At 37.0% G+C, this 26,289-nt stretch overlaps 1 protein-coding gene across 1 annotated transcript in view; it reads right to left on the reverse strand.

Moving 5' to 3' along the window:
• The window catches only part of LOC148951480 (bumetanide-sensitive sodium-(potassium)-chloride cotransporter-like), a 177,904-nt gene that overhangs the window by 31,656 nt on the left and 119,959 nt on the right, over nt 1-26,289 (reverse strand). The window contains exon 17 of the mRNA XM_089090904.1: nt 15,022-15,136. Coding sequence (XP_088947030.1) covers nt 15,022-15,136 — 115 coding nt within the window. The remainder of the gene's footprint in view (nt 1-15,021; nt 15,137-26,289) is intronic.

Below are 26,289 nucleotides of genomic sequence, written 5' to 3' on the forward strand. Positions count from 1 at the left end.
GACATCAATGGTATATTGGGGAGCAATAACAACAATGTCTCAAATTATACTAGCTACATACGTTTAAGGTTGATAAAACCCAAGTCATACAAGGAATTGAGAGGCACCTCTAATGGATATGAACATATTACTAATATTGATAGTACAGATGCATTTAAAAATGCTACAACTAGTGAATTACATCTAGTTGGAAAAATATATCATGAAATATTTAATATACCCCAGTGCCGACCACCCAATGTTAAAGTGGAAATAAAATTGATGCTTGCACCCTCCAATTTTTTATTGAGAAAAGAACTTGCAGTCAATCCTGATGTAAGTCTCTCCCCCACATCAGCACTACTTGATGTACGCAAACAACAGGTCATGAGTTCTGTTGCTTTGGCAGTGGAAAAACTGAGAGCCAATGAAAATAATATTAAACTACTTGTTCCTCATACAATCACCAATCAACGTCATATTGCCATGGGCTCGAGCACCTTCACCGATTCATCCTTTATCAACGGCGAAATTCTATCAACATTTACTTTAAGGTTTGTTAAAAGCACTAACGAAATAGGATCGTTGACTGAATGCCAACATAAATTAGAGTTTTCTGGAATTTTATCTCTTGTGCATAAAGTAGACGGCGTTCCACTGTACAATCTATTCTCTTATAAATGCTATAGAACAATGTACGAGATGACCATGCGAACCCTAGATCATGACTCGTAACTATTTGAAAATGGTATAACCAAAGATATGTTTGCTAAAACACATGGTATCATTGTATTAGATTTGTTTGGCACACAGGATATGAGTATAGTACGTACGGGGACTGTGCGTTTAGAGTGTACATTTGGCGACCCATTGGCTGAGAGTATTGCACTAATCTCACTAAATCAATATGAAACCTATTGGGAAATCACTTCCGAAGGCAGTGTTCTACTAGACTTGGCGCCATGAACACCAGTCAAATAATTAATGTATTTAATATGGACCCCTACATGTCCCAGTACAAATCTTATTGTCTACCCTCGGACTTTCTTGGAAAAATTCAAAGCGTCAACGATACCTTGATTATTGTTAATAGCAGTCCGTTGACTGTGCTGACGGGTCATTGGCTGTGCATCTTTCAAACAATGAAAACGATTGAATTTTTGATCCTCTTGACCTACCCTATACATTTTACACACCCCACATCAGCAACTTTATTGAGAGCAGTGAGAAAACTATTATTCAAAATCAGAAGAGGGTGCAGGATCTAACGACTAAAAGCTGTGGCTTCCATGCACAACTATATTTTGTGTTCCGATGTCGCGGCTATACTTACAAGCAGTTTCTCCACATTTATAGTGACAATCCACGTCTGAACGACTCTCTAGTGGAAAATATCCTCTCAGACCTATACAGTATTGATTTCAGTGCCCTAAGAGTAAAGTGCTTAAAAAATGTTTGTGAATTTGTTTATTAATAAAATGCATATATATATATATATATATATACAACAATGTCTTTAAATCTTCACTTTATTTTTCTTCTTCTTCTTCTTCGGTGTATAGGCAACTGTCGTGAACCACTAATGCCTGTAAATCATTTGGATTCACTGTATATTGATCATGATTGACTGCAAAGTCAGAGTCACATTTTCTACAGTACAATGTAACTTCACTCTTGTCATATCTCTTTGTATAGTCAATGATACTATTTGCATTCATATTATGAAATCCACGAGTTTCAATCTGTCTATTTGAAGCAATATCACATACAGCGTTTTCAAATGGTGAATCACATTCGGTAACTGACAAATAAAAATCACTTGGTTTATAGTCATAGTAGGCAGTGTCGTCACAACGATGACGTAGAAACCAAATTGTCTTGTTACCCCAACAGTTGAATCGTAGACCAGATTCCTCTTCCCAGAATAATTTAAATCCACGACGATACTAATCTCATAGAAATAAACTAAAATCGCGTTTAGGATTCTTTCCAATCATAGCGGGGTAAGTATTCTCCCACTGATCAAATTTTTCATAGTGACAATTGGAGCACAGGTGCCCTCTAGGGTGAGAGTCACACACCTCCTCAAGACATGAATTACATCCTTTAATTTATACTGCATAGCCTCTATGTAATTTACAAGGATTACATAATTTACACTTTTCACTATAGTCATCAATAATTGTACAATTCTCACATTGAGTCCAACTGCCAAGAGTGTAAATGCACAATGGACATGTATAGAACATTTTTTTTTCGGTTTCCGTTGTCAACTCTCTCACAGGTAAAACGAAACTGATCGTCCTCGCTCGATAAATTCAGTGAGAGGAATGGGTAGAGGAGTAACTCTATGACGTTATCTCTTTCGAATGAGGAGCCATCTACATTGAATCCATTGGCAATGTTTTCAAAAGTATATCCACGCTATGATTCTGCTTTGTTCCAATTAATATATCAATAAATTGACTATAAGCATTTGAATCACATTTTAAAAGTTTCATACAATAGTCCAATGGGGGAGAATCACTCCTCATTATATTGTCAAGTGTTCCCTGATGAGAGAATATCCTGCGTTGAAGAGATAACTCGAGAAAATCATCATCCAAAATCAAATGTTTTTCCATAAACACAAGATTTGATCTAATTCTCTCTTTCTCAAATTTATTCATTTTTCAATCCTTTCACTCTGACTGCCGACTCTAGACTGACCCTGATTCGTTAGCCCTAACCAGAAAAGAAAGGGAACATTTTCGATTTCGAAACAATTTTATTTAATAATTACAACAACAACAATAATACTATGCATGTACAATTAACGATAGAATTTATTGTCTTCGATATGTTTCACTAATGCACTTAATGCACATTGAAGTCTATTTACATGTGCTATATCAACTTTTGCAGCGAAACATAATTGATCCTCCATTTTAATTTTGTTCAAGGATATCACATATCTTGCATTTACCTCATCCCATTCCAGACAAAGTCTTGATCCTCTCGTGATTTCCGCCGCAATGTTTGGTGCTCTTGTATCATTACCTTCAACTCCACTCTCATCTTTTAATAGGGTAAAAATTCCACTCATCATCAAAACGCAAAAAGATTGATCCAAATGAGTAAAGTCAAACTGTTCTGCTCACTCCTTTGAATTCTATTCACAGACTAATAAAAACTATAGCAAAAATCCTTTCCTCATATACCCTCCCCCGCTAATGTGTAAACCGACTCGCTGATTGGCTGAGAAGTAAGTGTCATTGACTCCGGTCCCGGTTGGACTCAATAATCCAGAAAACATCCATCAATGTGAGAAAAATACTGTTTTTCCATTCTCACTGGCAAAAACCATAAAACAGACATAAATTGATGTTGACATCCATGAAAAACATCAAATAAATTGACCAACACTCATAACCCTCCAAAAAACATCCATAAAGGTAAGAAAATTCCTGTTTTTTCAAGTGAGAAAATTCTGTTTTTTTATTCTCAGTGAGAAAACCATCTCCCTAGGGACTCTATGCCCATATTTGGTGCCCCGGTGGGACCTCCTGAGGCCTTTCTACTCCTAATAATCAATACTATATGTAAACAATGGGCAAAGTTCACAACTTTCAGCCCTCCTCCCGGGGACTGTGGGGGATTAGGTCATCCTGAAAGACATATTTATTAGATTTTTCGACTATGTTGAAGAAAATAGCTATTAAAATTTTTGATCAGGTGACTTTTGGAAAAAAAGAACGTGGGAGGGGGCCTAGTTGCCCTCCAATTTTATCGGTCACCTAAAAAGGGCGCTAGAACTTATAAATTTCCGTTCGAATTAGCCCTCTCGTGATATTCTAGGTTCACTGGGTTGGTACGATCACCCCTGAAAAAAAAAAAAACATGTATCGGTGATCTTTCTTCTGGCAACATAAATTCCACATATTTGCAGATGTGAGCATGAAACATCTACAGTAGGGTTCTCTGATACGCTGAATATGATGGTATGATTTTCATCAAGATTCTATGACTTTTAGGGGGTGCTGACGCAGTAGCTTTTAGACTTTTAGTGTGAGAAAAGGATGTGATACCCAAACTCTTGTTTATAGTAATTTTTGTTCGTTTCAAGTTTGATTTGCATATTCAATTTAAGTTTCACTCGTTTTAAGTTTTATTTATGAATTTATATTAATATTTATTGTATGTTTGTTTGCATTGATTGTTTATTTAATTTCTGTTCGTTTAAGTTTCATTTATACTTCAATAGGAAAATATTTGTTTTCGTTTTAAGCTTGATTTTGATATTCAACCTAAGCATTATTCGCTTTATGATCTATTTATTCATTTATATTATTACTTGTTGTATATTTTTTGCTAAGATTGTTTATTTAATTTCTGTTCGTTTTGGGTTTCATCTATTCTTTTATAGTAATTTCTGGTCGTTTTGAGTTTGAATTCTAACAGGTATTTGTATATGCTGAGCTTGAGTTTAAAATGGTCTTTACTTTTCTTTGAAAAACTTATTTTTCGGAAAGCTTTTTTTTTAGTTAATTTTTGTTCGTTTTTGATTGCAAAAAGTTTCAAGTTTTTAAAAATTCCTTATTTCAAAATCAAATTTAAGAAACATGTTCATCAAAGTATCAAAACTAGTGTCAAAGTAACAATATCAAAGTAAAAAATGGGTTTGTGTCAACCTCGGAGTTTTTATTATCTGACGTTTGAACTATTTTTAACAAAATGGCTATCTCAAAATTTTATCGGATGGGTTTGGGAGAAAAGGGCGTGGAAGGGGCTAATTAACCATCGGTCTCTTTTGACTCTTTAAAAGTGAACTAAAACTTTCTATTTTCAATCAAATGAGCCCTCTCTGAAGTTTTTACAAGCATCCCTTCTATAAGAACCATATATATCCCCAGAGTATAACTTACAACGCCTGTCCCTGGGCTAATTGCCCTTCGATCTCTTTTGACTCTATAAAAGTGAACTAGAAATTTCAATTTTAAATCAAATGAGCCCTCTCTGAAGTTTATACGATCATCCCTTCTAGAAGAACCATATATCCCCCCAGGGTGTAACTTACAACGCCTATCCCAGGCCCTGGGGGGTTTTGTCAACCTAGAAGTTTAAATATCTGATGTTTGAACAATTTTTTATTTGATTTTATTTTATTTATGCATTAAATTTTTTATTTGATTCATTTGGGGAAAATGGGCGGGGAGGGGGGGGGCTAGTTGCCCTCCGATCTCCTTTGACTCTTAAAAAGTGAACTAAAACTTACACTTTCCAAATAAATGAGCTCTCTTTGAAGTTTATACGACCATCCCTTCCATAAGAACCATAAATGCCCCCAGGGCATAACTTATAACGCCTGTCCCAGGGCCCTGGGGGATTTTGTTGACACCAGAGATTTTGTTATCTAATCTTTTAACTATTTTTAGCAAAAGGGCTATGTCAAAATTTGATTGGATGGATTTGGGGAATAATGGATGGAGGGGGAGGTTAATTGCCCTCCGATCTCTTAGGACTCCTAAAAAGTGAATTATAGATTACAATTTCCAAACAAATGAGCCCTCTCTGAAGTTTATACGAGCATCCCTTCCATAAGAACAATATATACCCCCAGGGTATAACTTACAACACCTGTTCCCGGGCTCTGGAGGGATATGTCGACACAGGAAATTTGGTTATCTGACCCTTGAACTATTATTAAAAAAATGGCAATCTCAAAATTTTTATTTGATGCATTTTGGGAAAAAGGACGTTGGGGAGGACTAGCTGCCCTCTGATCCTTTTTAACTCCTGAAAAGTGAGCTACAACTTTCATCTTCCAATCGATTGAGCCCTCTATGAAGTTTTATACGAGCATCCCTTCCATAACAACCATATACCCCCAGGGCATAACTTACAACGCCTGCCCCCGGGCCTTGTGGGGCTGTGTCGACACCGATGTTTTTTTAATCTAAACTTTGAACTATCTCTAACAAAACGTCTATCTCCAAATTTTTATCTGATGCGTTTGGGGGAAAAGGGGAGGAGTCTAGCTCCCCTTCGATCATTTTTGACTTGTAAAAAGTGAACTAGAACTTTCAATTTCCAATCAAATGAGCCCTCTTTCAAGTTTATACGAGCATCCCTTACATAAGAGCCTTATGTGCCCCCAGGGCACAGCTTACAACGTTTTCCCCCTGGCTCTTTGGGGCTCTGTCGACACCGGTGTTTCTTAATTTGAATCTTGAACTATTACTAACAAAATGTCTATCTCAAAATTTTATCTGATACATTTGGGGGAAAGGGTGAGGGGGGGGGCTAGCTGCCTTTTGATTACGTTTGATTTATAAAAAGATAACTAGAACTTTCAGTTTCCAATCAAATGAACCCTCTTTGAAGTTTATACGAGCATCCCTTCCATAAGAATTTTATCTGATGCAATGGTTACTTCAAATTTTCTATCAGATATATTTGTGGAAAAAAGGCTTGAGAGAGAGGGGGGGCTAGTTGCCCTCCGATCACCTTTGACTCTTAAAAAGGGCCTTAAAACTCTCGATTTTCAATCAAATGAGCCCCCCCCTTGAAGTTTATACGACGACCCCTTCTATATGAAGTGCCTCTCGGAAAAAAAATAAATGGAGTTCGTGGGGAGGCTAGCTGCCCTCCGATCACTTTTCACTCATAAAAAGTTAATTACAACTTTCAATTTCCGACCAAATGAGCCCTCTATGAAGTTTACACGAGCATCCCCTCCATACCAACCATATATGCCCCCGGGCATAACTTACAACGCCTACCCCCGGGCCCTGGGGGGCTGTGTCGACATCGGAGTTTTTTATATCTGAACTTTGAACTATTTTTAACAAAATATCTATCTGAAAATTTTCATCTGATTCATTTAGGGCGTGGAGGGGCGGGAAATAGTTGCTATCCCATCTCTTTTGAATCTTAAAAATGAGCGAGAACTTTCAATTTCCATTCAAATGAACTCTTTCCCAATTTTATACGAGTATCCCTTTTGACTATTAAAAAGTGAGCTCAAACTTTCAATTTCGAATCAAATGAACCCTCTCTGAAGTTTATACGAGCATCCTTTTCATAAGAGCCATATATGCCCCAGGGCATAACTTACAACGCCTTCCCCCGGGCCTTGGGGAGTTGTGACGACACCTGAGTATTTGTTATCTGACTTTTGACCAATTTTTAACTTAATGGTTATCTCTCAATTTTTATTGGATTTATTTGGGGGAAAAGGGACATGGGGGGGGCTAGTTGCCTTCCAATCTCTTTTGACTCTCAAAAACTTAACTAGAACTTTCAATTTCCAACCAAATGAGCCATCTCTGAATTTTTTATGAGCATCCCTTCCATAAGAACCATATATTCCCCAAGGCATAACTTACAACGCCTGCCCTTGGGTCCTGGGGGGCTGTGTCTTCCCAGGAGTTTTTTGTTATATGGTCTTTGAATTATTTTAAAAAAATAGCTATCTCAAAGCTCTTATCTAATGAGTTTGAGAAAAAAGGGCATGGTGGGGAGGGGGCAGTGGTAGGTGCCCTCCGATATCTTTTGACTCTTCAAAAGTGAACTAGAACTTTCAATTTCCAATCAAATGAGCCCTCTTTGAAGTTTATAAGAGCATCCCTTCCATAAAACCCATATATACCTCCAGGGCATAACTTACAACGCCTGCCCCCAGGCCCTGGGGGGGTTGTGTCGACAGCGAAATTTTTGTTATATGATCTTTGAACTTTTTCTAACAAAATACCTATCTCAAAATTTTTATCGGATGCATTTGGGAAAGAAGGGTTTGGGCGGGGAGCTGGTTGCCCGGAAATATCTTTTGACGCTTAAAAAGTGAACTAGAACTTTCAATTTCCAATCAAATCAGCCCTCTCTGAAGTTTATACGAGCGTTCCTTCCATGAGAACTATATATGCCCCTGGGGCGTGAATTATATCCCTCGCCCTGAAGACTGTGGGGAGAGTGTCCTGCTCAAACATATAATTTCCAGAACTTTCAACTACTTTGAACAAAATGGCTATCTCAAAATTTTGATTGGATGTGTTTGGGGAAAACCTGGGCGTGAAAAAGGGGTTAGTTGCCCTCCAATCACTTTTTACTATTAAAAGGGCACTAGCCCTTTGAATATCCAATAGAATGAGTCCTTTTTCAAGTTTTTACGACAAATCTTTCTATAAGAACCTTATATGCCCCCAGAGCATAATTTACAACCCTTTCCCTGAGGGTTGTGGGGGAGTGTCCGCCTCAAAAACATAATTTCTATCTGGAAATCAACTAGGCTGAACAAAATGGCTATCTCAAAATTTTGACTGAATGGGATTGGTGGGCGTGGAAGGGGATGGGATGGGATAGGATGATTGGATTGGTGGGCGTAAAATGGGTGTTACTTGCCTTCCAATCTCTTTTGACCCTTAAAACGGGCACTAGAACTCTCGATTTCCAATCGAATGAGCCCCCTTTGAAGTATCCTTTAGGGAAAAACAGTGATGGCTTTGGCCTTTTCAATTTGCTTAAATTTACAGTAAGTATTATGTATCATTATATAAGTACTACAGTAAGTAAGTAACTTACTGCTAACTACGCCCTCTATTTTATTTTAATAAAAATTAAATTTGAAAAACCACTCATTGATTATAACTGCCTAGATTATTTATTTCAGATTTACACCTTCCTAAAATTTCTGTGACCGGGGTGAAGGCCTTCTCAACCACCCCTCTCCTATAAAACCACCTGTGGGGAAAGGGATGTTGAAAAGCTTACGAAAAACACAAGCCTAGATGTGTTTTAAAGATGTCTGAAAATTCTGATGATTCTCTTCCGAATTTCTCTTCTTAGTCTAAGTGAAAATCAAATCTCTTTGTTGAAAGGGGTGATCACAAATATGAGCCAATGCTGAGGCTGGACCATTAACTTGATCACAGTTATTTAATAATTTGGTCAAAGTTGAGCTGCTTTCATTGTTAAGATTGCTGTCACTTTCTGTTATTGTCTTACCACAAGAAGACGTAGATGGGATTCAAATCCCTTTTTAATACCTTCTTCTTGTTGTTCCACTTTCCGTTGCTTTTTTGTAGTTAGAACTGAGCCCGAGAAAGAAACTAAGGAGCTCTGGCCTTCATTGGGTTTATTAGTCTATTTTAACCAAATAAAATTGATACAAATAACACTTACATTAATGATCCTACTAACACGCTTTTTCTGAATTAATAATTTAGTGAATATGTAGCAGACTAGCTGTACGGATCCCGGGACCACATGTACATGCGCTCTTCCACCTGATGGGGGTGAAATGTACCAAGCAGTTAATAAGTAAAGATAGCCCGTTCCTTCCCTAGCTCTTGAATAGGACATTTTTCTTCAAGCAATAAAGAAGAAAAGCTACTATCAAGCAGTAAGTGGTAACGAACTGTAAGTAAGGAGCGATGATGGTCAATAGTAACCGAAACTCTAAGATAACAATACATCAGAGTCTTGATAACAATAGATACATCGAAAGACTTGAGTATTGATGATGTAAAATTCATCAAATTTGATAGTACTCATCAATAGCTACGAGCCTAAGAAAATTTGTCCAATTTTGAAAAAGGAGTGAAACATCCCCAAGACATCAAGTGATTCTAACGAAAATCACTCCATCAGATTCAGCATACCAGAGAACCCTACTGTAGAGGTTTCAAGCTCCTATGTACAAAAAAGTGCAATTTGCATTTTTGCCAGAAGAAAGATCACGGATGCGTGTTTATTTATTGTTTTTTTTCTCCAGGGATGATCATATCAAAACAGTGATCGTAGGAGATCGGGAGAGGGCTTGTTTGATCGAAAATCAAAATTTAGAGCCCTTTTTAAGTGACCAAAAACATTGGAGGGCAGCTAGCCCCCTTCCACGCTCATTTTCCCCAAAGTCAACCGATTAAAATTTTGAGATAGCCATTTTTGTTCAGCATAGTCGAAAAATCTAGTTATTATGTCTTTGAGGACGACTTAACTCCCCACGGACCTCGGGGAAAGGGCTGCAAGTTATTAACTTTGCCCATTGCTTACATATAGTATTGGTAATTGGGAAGTTTACATACATTTTCAGGTGGCATTTTTCCGGTGGTGGGCGGGGGGGGGGGGTCAGTGTTACTTGGTGGAATCTTTTCATGAAGGAATTTCTTATGGAGGGAGAGCCGGAGTTCCCACCATTATTTAAAAAGTAATAAGAAATTAAATTTAAAAAAAACAAGTTTTTTCAACTGAAAGTAAGGAGCAACATTAAAACTTAAAACAAACAGAAATTATTAAATATAAAGGCGTGTCTTCCCCTTGTCAATACTTCGCTCTTTACGCTAAAGTTTTTTTTAGTAGTTCTAAAGAAGCTATTTATTCTACTTAAACGGCCTTTACGATTGAGGGGTCATTCTTGAAGAACTATTAAATAAAAAAATAAAGTTTTTTTAACTGAAAGTAAGGAGCGACATTAAAACTTAAAACGAACAGAAATTATTCCGTATATGAAAGAGGCTGTCCCCTCCTCAACGCCTCGCTCTTTACGCTAAAGTTTTTCCTTGTTTAAAAAAAAATATAGTTGTGAGAAAGTCAAACTTTAGCGTCAAGAGCGAGGCGTTTATGAGGGGACAGCCTCTTTCACATACGGACTAATTCCTTTTTTTTTTAAGTTTTAATATCGCTCCTTACTTTCAGTTAAAAAAAACTTGTTTTTTCATTTAATTTTTGAACGTTTTTGAGAAAATGCAGGTTTTGATCTTGGCTCACCGTACATGAATAATTAAAACAAAATTTGCATATTAATTTACTTTTATTTGGTTAAATGGCTTTCTCAACAGTTGTTTAATTTTATTTACGAAGGTTTTTAATAGTAATAAATATCCGTAAATTACGAATTAACTTACGTAACGAACTTCTATATTCATTGATTTTTATTACGTATATTAGGGGGTTCGTACCCTAGTTAATACCTTGCTCTTTAAGTGAAAGTTCGAATTTTTTTCCAATTCTTTAAAAATGACCGCTTAATCACAAAGGCCGTTCATTAGAATAAATAGCTCTTATGAAAGTACTAAAAAATATTTGGCTTAAAGAGCGAGGTATTGACCAGGGGGTGAACCCAATCATATATGTAATATTTTCTGTTCGTTTAAAGTTTTGATGCTGCTGCTGTTGCAGTTGAAAAACTTGTTTTTTTATATTTAATTTCTGATCTTTTTTTAAATAATGCTGGGAAGTCTCGTCTCCCCTTCATAACAATTTCCCTTCCCCCATGACAACCTCCCTCGTAGAAAGATCCTCCCACATAACCCCCGCCCCACCCAGCCCCCAACTACCAGGAAAAATCTCGCCTGAAAACGTCTGTATACTTCCCAATAACCAATACTATATGTTAACATTGGGTAAAGTTCATAGCTTTCAGTCCTCCCTCCGGGAACTTTGGGGGATTAAGTCATCCTAAAAGACATACTTATAATATGTTCGAACATGCTGAACAAAATGGGTGTCTCAAAATTTTGATCGGGTGACTTTTGAAAAAAAATGAGCGTGGGAGGGGGCCTAGTTGCCCTCAATTTTTTTGTCACTTAAAAAGGGCACTAGAACTTTTAATTTACATTCCAATGAGCCCTCCCACGATATTCTAGGACCACTGGGTCAATACGATCACCCCTGGGGAAAAAAAAAATTAAAAATCAATAAACACGCACCCGTGATCATTCTTCTGGCAAAAATGCAAAATTCCACATTTTTGTAGATAAGAGCTTGAAACCTCTACATTAGGGTTCTCTGATACGTGGAATATGATGGTGTGATTTTCATTCAGGTTCTATAACTTTTAGAGGGTCTTTCCTCCTTTTTTCGAAAATCAGCCAAATTTTCTCAGGCACGTAACTTTTGATGGGTTGGACTAAACTTAAAAAAACTTATATATTTGAAATCAGCATTAAAATTTGATTCTTTTGGCGTATCTATTTGTATCAAAATATCGTTTTCTAGAGTTTCGGTTACCATTGAGCCGGGTCACTCCTTACAGTTCGTTACCACGAACTGTTTGATTGGAATAAAATTCAAACTTTGGCATAAAGAGCGAGGTATTGACGAGGGGGCGACCCCCCTCATACATGTAATAATTTCTGTTCGTTTTAAGGTTTAATATTGCTCCTTACTTTCAGTTGAAATACTTACTTTTTTACTTAATTTAACAAAGACGTTACTCGGTTATATTCATAAACGTTACAGGATAAATAAATAATGCACACGCATCAAACAAACATAAGTAGTGGACTCAGGTTTTACTAAGGCTGTCAGCTATGATTTGCTACAGCCGACAGCAGTGTACTGTAAACAAGCTTTCGGGTGGGTGATGGTGAGTTTAATAAGCTCGTTTTTTTGCCAGCTTTACCGTTAATATTAAAGTGCATATCCCCCTTTTACTTCCTTCAACTACCGCGCCCATCATAGGACACTAAATCTCGCAGTTGAACTATGCACCATTCCAACAGCATCTTGCATCGTGTCATTCAGTTGCATGATATTTGAAAATGACGTCTTCGCAAATCAAAAAAATACACCGTTTAAATCGCCATTGCTGAAATCTTATACAGAAAATTACAACTCCCCTAACTGAACAAGAAGAAAAAATCACTTTTTACATGGGAAGCAGTGATATGATATGTCCTCTTATTTTTCTTCGTCACTATTGAGGCACTGGAACATCATAGAGAGCTGTTTAAGGACTCATAAAAGCTAATTCCAATATATTATCTTTTTTTATATATTAAATTCGATAAGGCCATAAAAAAGTACCACATGGCACATTAAAAGCGCAATTTGGGTGATATTTATGGAATGGAAAGGCTAGGACAGTTACATGAACATCTTAGAGAGCTAATTATGGGCTCATTTGTAAACTAATTTTTATATTTAATTGCTCCTTATAAATTTAATTAATAAGGCAATCATAAAATGCCGCATGACACCCTAAAAGTTCACTTTGGGTTTTTTTTTTCCTGTTTTAAAATAAAAAATAACAAAAAAATAGTGTTATCCTAATAATTATTTCTCCAAATCTTTGAGGGGAAACTGCCCCCCCCCTTTTCTCCCCCCCCCCAAACGAAGGCACTTCTTAGACATATAGACATCTCCCCTCACCCGGTAAGTTTGTTTCCAAGAAAAAATTTTATTTCACAATAATGTGCATAAAACTTGAATGCCAGTAGGCTACAGTTCACGTTAAAAACGAAGTAATAAACCGAGCTCACGCAAAATAAATAAATAAACCGTAAATAATATACTGATTTACAAATGGAAATCTGTTTCACTCCCAGAATGACCCAACTTAAAATGCTCCCATTTATGCTTAAAATTGAAAATGCCTCTACTCTTAATTTAAGAGGTAATTTACCCTAATTCTTGCTCCAAGGTATTACAGTCTTAGTTACAATCCAGGGCAAAGATCTAATCTCCGTGAAAGCTCTTATAGATATATTCGAAATTTTGCAAGAATTGGGGGACTTTACGCTACGAATTTAAATGGAGAAATAAGCGCACCAAAACCTTTTTAATTTCCTTTAAGATTGAGAAAATCCAAATTCGTTTTTCATGCTCAGCAGCGTAGATTCTAGTATCAGACCAAGATTCTTATGTATTTTATGCTATTAAAGCTTTAAATAAATTCTTTCAAGGTAGAATATGAACTTGGCAATTTTTATCAAGAGAGATAAATTTGGGCGAGGAAGATCTTAAGCGAAGTAGATACAATTGGCAAAATGATTGTGTAAAATCTGAGGGAAATTGATAAATATCGTTAACGTTAGCATCTGCCAGGAGTAGCAACAGAGGACTCGGTGTAATGCATGTGTTACCGTGGACGTCCGAAAATGTCATCGATATTCACCGGTAAATATCTGAAATACCTTTTTTTTTCTCCTTTGGTTTAGTCGGCGTTGCCAGTCAACTTTTTCAGTTTTAAGCAAGGTTTGATGGTGACAGGCTAGGCTGGGTTAGGTTAGTTTAGGTTTTAGCCCATTTCTGAGATTTATAACCGAATTTAACTTAACCCAGCTGACCTTTAACCTTCCATTTTACCTTTAACCATCAAAGCTAGCATAAGACTGCAAAAGCTGATTCTGAAAGCTAATTGAATGTAAGCAGAGAAAAGGGAATTTTTGGACATTCACAGGCGAATGTCATCATTAATCAGATTTTGGACATTCACAGTAATACATATATCCCTTTCCTTCCTAAGTTATTATATTCTTATCAGAATATCATGTGATACTCATCTGGCTGAAAATTGTATTTTTAAACCTTAACTACCCTGCAAAGAAATAATTGTGACCCTTCCCATCTAGAAAAATTTATATAAGCACCCACGAAAAATACTATTAGTATTTTTAAAGTAGTAGAATAATTCTTAACCAGATAAGAAACAAATATCCGTAAGAATAATTTCAAAATATTTTTTTTCTGCAGAAAAGAGTATGCTTGATTATTATCCCCGGAGTGAATTCAGGTTTTGAGTTCCTTTTATTGATTAAATAAAAAATGTTTTTCGAATGAAAGTAAGTAGCAGCACTAAAACTTAAAACGTAGAGGAAATGGTTTCCCTCTTTTAATACCTCGCTCTTTACGCTAAAGTTTGACTTTTTGTTCCAATTATTTAAAAATTACTCCTTAAACACAAGGACCGTTTAATTAGAATAATAAGCTTTTTTGAAAGTTCTTTAAAAATGTTAGCGTAAAGAGCGAGGTATTAAGAAGGGGTAATGTTAGCGTAAAGGAGCGAGGTATATATATATATATATATATATATATATATATATATATATATATATATATATATATATATATATATATATATATATATATATATATATATATATATATATAAAAAGTGTTAAATGTGGCGTTTTGGCACCACCCAAAAGAACTGAAAAAGCCTTAATCAGCAAAAAAAAAGAATTTTAACCCTTATTCTGTCAGAGCTTGTACATGCAGCTATGACAGAAATTACTGTGTAAGGAATAAAACAGAGATATATAGCAAAGGAGAGTAAAAACTTACCCCTTTTGATCAATATCGATTTCGTCTCTTTTATTGGCAATACAGAAAACACGAAGTTTTGAGTTCTTCCATGCCTTACGGGTTGTCATAATGTAAGGTAGTAGAACGCTCAATCCTAGAAATCGTTATCATTAATTCCTTTGCAAATGGATGTAAACCTTTATTTATACTGTGTTTTTTTTTTTTTTTAACATCTACGTAGAACTTCAAAAGGTGGTAGGATTATTTTTGACAGATTTCTAGAGAAAGTAGGATGAAAAGTAATAGGAGAAGCCATGTAAGTAGGATATTATTCTAGGGTAAGGGTATTCAAAAAACGCAGTGATGAATTATACAGAATGTATAAGGAATTACAGATCAATCATTACAAAATCCAAAGTTAGGAGGGAAGGGTCAAAACAAACAAGAAGTATGGAGAACACTAGAAATTTCCGAAAAATCACAAGAATAACAATCAATCAATTAATCAATCAATTTATTTAAAAGAAACACAGAAACAATTACAGAACTTTAGACCCCCACAAAGGCTCTTTGGCCTGTAAGAGTGGGAGACTAAACATAACATTAAATAATAACACTAAAATAAAACAGAAGGAAAACAAGAAAAAAACGAAAAAAAAACAAAAAAAAAACTGAAAAACACCAAAAACTACCATGCCAATCAAAACAAATGAAATAAAAAAATTGAAAAGGAAAGATAGAGGGGAAAAAGGGAGGAGAGGACTAACTGTCTAGGCATAAGAGGTGGTTAGTTGGCTATTTTTTAAATTGTCCATAGGAATGACATAGCCGAATTTTAACTGGTAGGGAATTCCAGATGGAGGCACAACATAAAACTGGATTGAAGTCTGATCTAATGGTTTGGGTTTTATGAATGAAAATATCCATATGATTTCTGAGAGACAAAGAAACACAGGATTCAATGCGCAATTAGATATAGTTAGTTGAAGAAATCAAAGAGGAGTTCATGAAAATACTTAAAAATGAAACAAGAGGAAAGAAAGATCTATGTTGAGTGATCATCTATTCAATTGATGCTTAGCTGATGAGTCACCTCAGACACTTATTTAGTTTCTCTGTCATATATTTCTAAAACAAGAAGAGTGAAGGAGGGTAATGTTGATAGCCATACTGTTGGACAGTAACATATTTAAGGTTGAATGAGAGAGTGAAAGAGGATCTTTATTATTGAACAAAGGAAACAATGACGAAACTTCCAAAGAACTCCTAGGTTTCTGGAGAGCTTAAGTTTCACGAGAGCACAGTGATGTTGGCAAGAGAGATTTTCGTCCAATAAAATACCCAGGAATCGAACATGTCTATCAGCGGGACGCGTTATATCACCTTGAGTGGTAGAAACAGTTCGAACCAAAGGACAAGAAGTACCTGATCTGGAAAAAATAAGTAGACTAGATTTAGCTGTATTTAGGGCAAGACGATTTGCATCAAACCAAGCAAAGGTTCTTTCTAGAACAGAATACACTTTCTTGATAAGGGAAGCATCCTTAATTTCTGGACACCCAAGAGTACTATCATCAGGAAATGCAAACAGATCTAGATCTAGGGCTGCATCACTAGGTGGGACAAAATTGTGATCACAATTACTACAGCAACTTCGTTTAGTTTGTTCAGATGCAGCAATGAAAAGGTCTTTGATGAATATAAGGAATAAAACAGGTCCTAGGATAGACCCTTGAGGGACACCAAAATCAATATGGAATTGATCTTGAAGCTTAGGGTCAATACTGATAGACCTTTCAGATAAATAAGTTTCAAACCAATGATAACTGATTCCCCGTATCCCTAAGTGTTCTATTTTGGAGAGTAGTACAGTACGTGATATGCTGACAAAGGCTTTTCTAGCATCAAGGAAAATTGCAGCTACAATTCTACCCTCATCAAGTGCCTTCTGAATGAACTTCGGCAAGGCCGTGCAAGCATGTTCTGTTGATTGTTTGGGGTGAAAACCAAACTGATTGTAATGGAAAAATAGTTTTTTATCAAGAAACGACAAAAGTCTAGAGTACATATATTTTTCAAAAATTTTACTGAAAGCTGATGAAAGAGAAATTGGTCAATAATTAGAAGGATCATCTCTAGAACCAACCTTATGGAGAACAACTAATCTGGCAATTATATCCTAACAAACCACCGAATAAAAATATTCGAAAAAGAAACGTTTATTATCTACCACATAGATTCGCACTAGTTCGCAGACCTCTATCTATCCAACCTCTATCTAGTCCAGACCTCTATCTAATCTAGACCTATATCTATCTAGACCTCCATCTAATCCAGTGTCAGGAGCTAAGGAATTTTTTTTTGTGTGTAAACTAAATGTTTGTTGAAGACGATTATTTATACATTCCCTAAACAGTTTTTTTCTTGAAATAAATAATAAAGGCCTTTGAATATGTCCTTGAAACTAATTCACTAGAAGCTACATTCCACAAATGCGTTTCCTCCTTGTCACTTATTACTATTGACCTACCGCCAGTGTCTTAAAAGCTCAAATAATCTTTCATAGGAACTACTGTAGGCTAAATGTTCTTCTTTGACCTGAAATTGGTTTTGTACGTTTGCTTCATCACGGTAGTAGAAGATGGAAAGCCTGTCATAGACTATTAATCAAACGAGGAATACAAAGAAATTACAGGGGATGTGTCCAAAGGGGATATAAATCAATTTTATATTCATATGGTGTATCCTCTTTTACTGTGTGTAGGTTGCATACATAATTTTCTTTGCAGTTTTATCTAGATTTTTTCTTTGGGGGAGGGCAGTGTCATATCACAGAATATTAATGAATAGGGAAAATGGACAAACTGCAAATAATGTGTCTAAAGTAGATAAAAATTATTCTTATAATCATATGTCCTTTTCCCCTTTCGGGTAGGTGCAACACACATGTAAGTTCCCTGATAGTATATTAGTACCAGATGACCGAATGACCGAGCTTCGCTAGTTCCAAAAAATTTTAGACATAAAAATGGTGTTCGTCGTACCCCCAATCCCCCCCCCCCCACCCCCTCAGTCACATATAATAGTAATCCTATACCTGGATTCAAACATGGAAAAACTTATTCGTGTAATTTTTATAAATTCAGTTTTTTAAAACGAAGACAGATAGGGGAATTTATTTCTCAGATTTTAGGGTAAATTCTCCCCCTCCAATTGGCATGGTCGTGCCGAGCTTGGAAGATCCTATTTTATTTCTGGGCTGCTTTTAATAAATGCCATGGGGTTTTATCAGCAACAAAAGTAGACCCAGGCCAAAAAATATAAATTTAAACCTATATTAAATAAAGAGCCCCAAGATATATTATGGAAAGAGCTTATCTGGAATACAAAAATCAAAAGTTCAGTAATAATCGCTTTAAAAAAATATTGACATATTAATGAACGGCAAATAGTAACCAAAATAAAAAAATACGTCAAAAAATAAAACTGCCCAGTAAGAAAAGAACTAGCAGCTAGAGTCATTTCTAGCTGCTTCAGGAATCATAACCACTACCTAAATTAGTCTTAAAAGTAAAATATTATTTTGAAAACAATATTAGGGGTGTTTCGAAGAATACCACGAAACCCCTAAAAATCGTGTCAGATCGGAACAAAAATACGCCATTGGAATTACCATGGCCGATAACTCTCTTCAGCAATTTTACAGTCGCCTGGCTTAAACAACGGAGAAAATAAGTCTTTTGCATGGGTAGCACTGAAATATCCTCAGCGGGTATTGGAACATCATAGAGAGTGGCTTAATGGCTTATTTTAAAGGGACTTGCTACTTTTACGTACTTTTGTTATTAACAAAAAATTTAAATAAATTTAATTTTTGACAAAAACTCTATCTTCGTATAGAAGATAATGAATGACGTCATAATAGTAGGTTACAACCATGAATGACGCTACAGTAAAATCGTTAATCAAGAACCGTTTTAAATGTGAATCATTATAAGGATTTACTTCTGTTCGTCTTAAGTTTTAATGCCCGGGGACAGTGCATCGCTGGGTGAAGCCAATTGTAGACGTAAAAGTGTCGTTCGTCGTGTCGCCCTAACGTTTAAAATCCCCCCCGCGGAAATGCAATCCCCCGTGCCCTGATTAATACAAGAAAAAACCTATTGGTGTTTAGTTGACTCTAGATTTAGTTGTATGGACATTCATTTTATTTTTTGCTAAGTCATTTCGTAAATTGGTGCCCCCAAACTGTGCAAAGTAAAACAAATTTTTACTTTTAATTGCATATCTTTCTAAGGCGAGATGGCTACTTAATCAAATAGTCACAAAAACACTATGAAAAATTAACTCATGTCAAAATTTTTATGATCAGTAATGGTGTGATTGATATTTGGGCACCCTTATCCAACTACTAAACTTCATTTTGGCATTCTTTTTCTGATACTTTGGTCTATTAATATCACTTCACAAAGGATTTCAGAAAAATATAAAAAGGGCACTGGGAGGAGGACAACTTATTCCCAAAGTCATGACCTGCTTAGACCTTCTTTTTTCAGGCAACAAAATGTTATTATGGTAATTTCCAGAAAAGTAAGGTAGGCTATTTCCAAAGAGTATGTTAATTTATAGCATGTCAATTATATTATGTATGTCAATTATATTTACAGTTAATACCCGTTTTGAGATACTAATTAAAAAAAAAAATCCACAAAATAAGTTTTTCAAAGAAAAGTAAAGAACTCCATTAAACAAAAAATGAGCAAAATAGAATAAAATAATCTACCAAGCGTGAAACTACCACAAATCAGCATCGATAAATGAAACCCAAAACGAACAGAAATTACAATAAATAACCGAGTCAAACTCAAAACGAGCAGAAGTTAACATAAGTTGAGCACAAAACCCCTATGCCTTCCCAAGGCCAGAACAACATTTGTACTTTACTGAAAAAAAAATAAATGTTTTTACTTTTATAACTTTAATAAATCAAATAATATTAACATTTTGATTACTAAATATCAATAGATTTATATTGAACTGACAATGCATATTCATTTGTATTTTTTCAGTAAAATACAAATTTTGTTCTCGCCTTGGGAAGGCATAGGGGTTTTGTGCTCAACTTATGTTAATTTCTGCTCGTTTTGAGTTTGACTCGGTTATTTATTTTAATTTCTGTTCGTTTTGGTTTTCATTTATTTATCGATGCTGATTTGTGGTAGTTTCACACTTGGTAGATTATTTGATTTTGTTTTTCCTCATTTTTTGTTTAATGGAGTTCTTTACTTTTATTTGAAAAACTTATTTTGTGGAAACCGTTTTTTTCAATTAATTTCTGTTCGTTTTATATTGACATAGTCTTTTCAGGGAAAAATAAAATAACACTTTAAATCTTTTCGATTTTTAACACTTTATAGTTTGGCCTGCTATTTGTATGCTGGAGAAACATTTTCAGAAATTTTCAACAACATACACCCTTTTAAAAATCTGGACACAAATAGTACTGTTTAATTTAGTTTCATACCTCCTCTAGTTGACCTAAAATAGAAAACTTGATACCATTCGCAAAAAAAATCTGTTTACTTTGTTTGATAGAATACACTTGCTTCGATACACTTACGCTATTTTGATTTGGTTAAATTTTAAGAGCAAAAGTAGTCCCGAAAGTTTGAACATAATACCCTTAGTCGTTCTTGGTATACTGCTGAGATGCCTTATTGGGAATTAGCATTATCACAGTGCATTTTGATTTAATCTTAAGCTAACCTTTAGTTTTTAAACATAATGGGCAAATGGGAGAATGGGCGTGGGAGGATGGGAGTGGAAGGGGGACTAGTTGCCCTCCAATCACTTTTGACTATTAAAAAGGGCATCAACCCTTTCTATTTTCAGTCGAATGAGCCCCTTTTGAAATTCCCACGACAACTCCTTCGATACGAAGTGCCCTTGTCTAAACAACAACAACAACAAAAAATATCACTAATCACTTTCGACTATTAAAAAGGGCACTATCCCTTTGAATTTTTATTGGATAGGTTTAGGGGAATGATGGGTGCGGGGGGGGGGGGCGTGTTGCCCTCCAATAACTTTCGGCTATTAAAAAGGGCACTAGCCCTTTGAATTTCCGACCGAATGAGCCTTTTTTGAAGTTTCTACGACAACACATTCTATAAAAAACCTTATATTCTCCCAGTGTATAACTTAAACCCCTTGCCCCGAGGTTTTTGGGGAAGAGACAGCCTCAAAAATAAATTTTCTATCTGAAAATTAACTACGCTCAACAAAATGGCTATCTCAAAATTTTGATTGGATGTGTTTGGGGGAAAGATGGGTGTGGGGGGGGGGGGCTGGTTGCCCTCCAATCATTTTCGACTATTAAAAAGGGCACTAGCCCTTTGAATTTCCAATCGAATGTGCCTTGTTTGAAGTTTCTACGACAACGCCTTCTATAGAAACCTTATATAACCCCAGGACATAACTTAAAACCTTTTCCCTGAGGCTTGCGGGGAAGTGTCCTCCTCAAAAACATATTTTCTATCTGGAAATCAACTAGCCTACGCTGAACAAAATGGCTATCTCAAAATTTTGATTTGATATGTTTGGGGGAATGATGGGCGTGGGAGGGGGGCTAGGTGCCCTCCAATCACTTTCGACTAGTAAAAGGGCACTAGCCCTTCGAATTTCCAATCGAATGAGCCTGTTTTGAAGTTTCTACGACAACGCCCTCTATAAAAACCTTATATACACCAAGGGCATAACTTAAAACCCTCGCCCTGAGGGTAGTTGGGGAGTGTCCTCCTCAAAAACATATTTTCCATCTGGAAATCAACTACGCTGAATGAAATGGCTATCTCAAAATTTTGATGGGATGTGTTTGGGGGAATGATGGGCGTGGGGGGGGGGAGGGCTAGTTGTCCTCCAATCACTTTCGACTATTTAAAAGGGCACTAGCCCTTTGAATTTCCAATCGAATGGACCTGTTTTGAAGTTTCTACGACAACCCCTTCTATAAGCACCTTACAAAAACTGCCCCCAGGGCATAACTTAAAACCCTTGCCCAGAGGGTCGTGAGGGAGTTTCCTCCTCAAAAACATATTTTCTATCTGGAAATCAACAATGCTGAACAAAATGGCTATCTCAAAATTTTGATTGGATGTGGTTGGGAGTAGAAGTGACCCTAAAGCCCCCGTACGAACACATGTGCTGCCATCTACAATTTAGTTTAATGCTGACGGGACATAATTTATTCAAGGATTATCGATCGAGTCTAATGGGGGTCAAGGTCAATCGATCTGTTGTTGTTGTTGTTTGGCCACGTGTAATGGCATGAGGGGTGATTTACATAATCGATGGGGGAATTATTGATTCACGAGCGTGGGGAATTATGAAACAATATGGTCATGGAATCCCTAGGGAGAACACATGGTTAATGGGGTCAATGACCTAAATTGATTGCGAAATCAAAGTGTGTCAACAACAACAACATCGACCTTGACATTCACTGAGAGCGTGCACTTACAACACTGGTACGAGCCACGTGGTTTATGGTCCATATATGGGCATAGAATACTGACGGGGCACCAAATATGGGCATGGACTCATTAGGGAGAACACGTGGTTAATGGGGTCAATGACCTAAATTTCACAACAACAACATCGACCTTGACATTCGCTGAGAGCGTCCACTTACAACAACAAAAACCCGGAATTTGGAACACCTGTGCTGTCGACCTCAATTCACCTATCGTGAATCAATAATTCCCCTTAGAAACAACAAATTAATTTCCCCTTTCTTGACAGATCAATCAATCAATGACATCATCTGTCAGACTTTAAAAATTTTCGCCCTAAAAACATTTCTCCAGGAATAGATTCAAATCATTAATGTCTTTGCCTCGGGAACAGTTCTACTGCTCGAACTCCAAAGGATATTAATAACCAAAGGCCATGGAAACAATTAGGCAAGAAACATCTTAGCGATGAATTGTTTTAGCGCGCGAAAAGGTTTCCTATTAATTTGAAATGCGCTAGCGCAGAGATGCCAATAACAAAGGAACACGCTGAATTTGCGTTTAGTGATTATTTGGGCGAAACCGTTTTAGACAGGTTATGGAACTATTTCGGCGAAACAGATAGAGACATTTTAAAAGAAGATTTTTGAAGAGATTTTAGAAGAGAATTTGAGTGTGGTCGTTATAATACACAAGTTTCATTTGAACAGTGTTGTGAGGTCCTCTAACCCAACCCCAAAGGGTTCCAATCCTCCTACCCCAACCCCGAAGGAAGCCCCCGGTCCTCAAAAGCCCCCTAAGCTCCCAAAGGCCCTCCACCGGTCCCCAAATGTCCCCCAGGCCCCCAACTGCCCCTCCGGACCCTCAAAGGCCCCCCAAGCTCCCAAAGGGCCACCGGCGCCCCCAAAGGCCCACCCAGACCCCCAAAGGCCATCCCCGGGCCCCCCAAAGGCCCATCGAGCTCCCAAAGGACCAACGGGGTCCCAAAGGCCCTCCACCGGTCCCCAAATGTCCCCCAGGCACCCAAAGGCCCTCCCTGTGCCCCCCCCAAAGGCCCATCGAGCACCCAAAGGACCCACGGGGTCCCAAAGGCCCTCCACCGGTCCCCAAATGTCCCACCGGACCCCCAAAGGCCCTCCGAGGGCCCCACCGGCCCACCGGTCCCCAAATGTCCCTCCGGACCCCCAACGGCCCTCCCTGTGCCCCAAAGGCCCTCCATGTGCCCCCATTCAATTATCAGAAAGTATTGTGACACAATGGATAGAACATATGAAATTATTGATGAACTTGAAGCCTTGGCAGCCACAATTAGCAATGTAAGTTCTGTTTTCATTTTTATTTTCAAAATAAAATTGTTTTCCGTGGTCCCCCTCTCCTCTCTTCGGGTAAACCCCCCCTATACAAACGTCCCTATATGATGTTTATACTCGATAAAAAGTGTAAAATACGCTCTTTTTTCGTTACGTAAACCCCATCCTTCCTTCCCCCTCTGTTTACGACCTTAATTCTAGCAAAAAGAAATAATTTTCTTTCGTTAAATTTATGCAATTTTAAGTGTCTATATCCTAGCTAAAAGCGATCATTGACTTCAGTCACTGTTGTTATTAACCGAACCTGGTTTTGACACAAGGCTCTCCGGCACGAGGCCTATAATTAGCTGTCATCCTTTCCCCTCTGTGTTTACGAACGCAGCAGCCAAAGTCAAAAGGAACTGTTTCTCCGTCAAAATTAAAACACTTTGAGGCAATTGTAATAATTAGGCGCAGACGCAATGTGCTATTTTGGAGAACCGGTGAAATCTCGTTATTTTCAAATTAAGATCTAACAATATATTTAGGACATTGGCGAAAGGGGAGGGGGCCATGCCTCAATTCTATCGCCATCATTGTAAGGTGAAAACAAACTGTTTCTTCGCGTGAAAAGTAAGGGGGTGAGTTTAAGAAAAAGATACATTGCTTTATTATGCGTAAATTGAATATCATTTTTACCATATCTTTCGGTGGAGGGAGGGGGTATTTTCCCCTGTCTTTTCTCAGGGATATTTTCCGTGGGGGTTATTTTCCGTGGGCTGTTTTTTCTGGGTGTGTGATAAATACCAGCTATCGTAAAAGGATATGGAAAGATAAAAAATACCGTTAATACTTTAAATGCATCAAACAAGGCGTGCACAATGCAGATTAAAACCAGAAAAGAACAGAAACGCCTAAAAATAAGAAATTAGGCCGATTTATATAGGCAGGCTTTTGAAGGGCTCAGTGAGCCGTAATTCTCAGATTCAAAAAAGGATGCAATTAGTATATTTCACGAAACCTGATTTGGGAGGTGTAGTTTGCTTTTTGGACTTTTCAGAGCTAGGATTCTTAGTCACTCATAGGTGTTTGTTGTCTGAAACTTCGGGTTTGGGATGAGTAGTTGGCTATTTCAGACTTTTCTGAGCTAAGGTTTCTTAGTATTTCGTAGGTGAATGCTGTCTGAAACTTATGATTTGGGATATGTAAATTACTATTTCGGGCTTTTCTGAGTTGGATTTCTTAGTCTTTCATAGGTGTGTAGTGTCTGAAACCTATGATTTGGGATGTGTAGTTTGCTATTTTCGACTTTTCTGAGCTAGGTTTCTTAGCCTTTCATAGGTATGTGTTGTCAGAACATTATGATTTGGGATGTGTAGTTTGCTATTTCAGGCTTTTCTGAGCTAAGGTTTTCTAGTATTTCGTAGGTGAATGTTGTCTGAAACCAATAGTTTGGGATGTGTAATTTGCTATTTCCGACTTTTCATAACCGGATTTCTTAGTCTTTCGTAGGTGTGTGGTGTCTGAAACCTATGATTTGGGATGTGTGGGATTGCTATTTCAGACTTTTCTGAGTTGGATTTCTTAGTCTTTCATAGGTGTGTAGTGTCTGAAACCTATGATTTGGGGTAGGTGGATTGCTACTTTTGACCTTTCTGAGCTGGATTTCTTAGCCTTTCATAGGTGTTTGTTGTCTGAAACATATAGTTTGGGATGACTAGTTTGCTATTTTTGACTTTTCTGACCTAGGTTTCTTAGCCGTTCATAGGTGAGTGTTGTCTGAAACCTCTGATTTGGGATATGTAATTTGCTATTTCTGACTTTTCATAACCAGATTTCTTAGTCTTTCGTAGGTGTGTGATGTCTGAAACCTATGATTTGGGGGTGTGTGGGTTGATATTTTTTGACTTTTCTGAGCAGGATTTCATAGCCATTCGTAGGTGTGTGTTGACTGAAACCTATGATTTGGGATGGTTAATTTGCTATTTTTGACTTTTCTGAGCTAGATTTCTTAGCCACTCATAGGAGTGTGTTGTCTGAAACTCATGATTTGGGAAGCACACGAAAACTTACATGCACACAAAAACTTAAATGCACACAAAAACTTACACACACACACACACACACACACACACAAACTTACACACACAAACACACGAAAACTCACACACACACGCCAAAACTTACACACACACAAAAACTTACACACACACACACACACACACACACACACACAAAAACTTACACATGAACACAAAAAAAACTCACACACACACGCCAAAAAAACTACACACACACACACTCACAAAACTTACACACACACACATTAAAAATCACACACACACACGCCAAAACTTACACATACAAAAACTTACACAAGCACACGAAAACTTACACACACACACACACGAAAACTTACACACACACACCAAAACTTACACACACACAAACACACACACAAACATACACACACACACACACAAAAACAAACACAAGCACACTAAAAC

The sequence above is a fragment of the Artemia sp. Qi Xiang Cuo genome, chromosome 6, assembly GCF_049724085.1.
Source record: "Artemia sp. Qi Xiang Cuo chromosome 6, ASM4972408v1, whole genome shotgun sequence".
NCBI classification, from domain to species: domain Eukaryota; kingdom Metazoa; phylum Arthropoda; class Branchiopoda; order Anostraca; family Artemiidae; genus Artemia; species Artemia sp. Qi Xiang Cuo.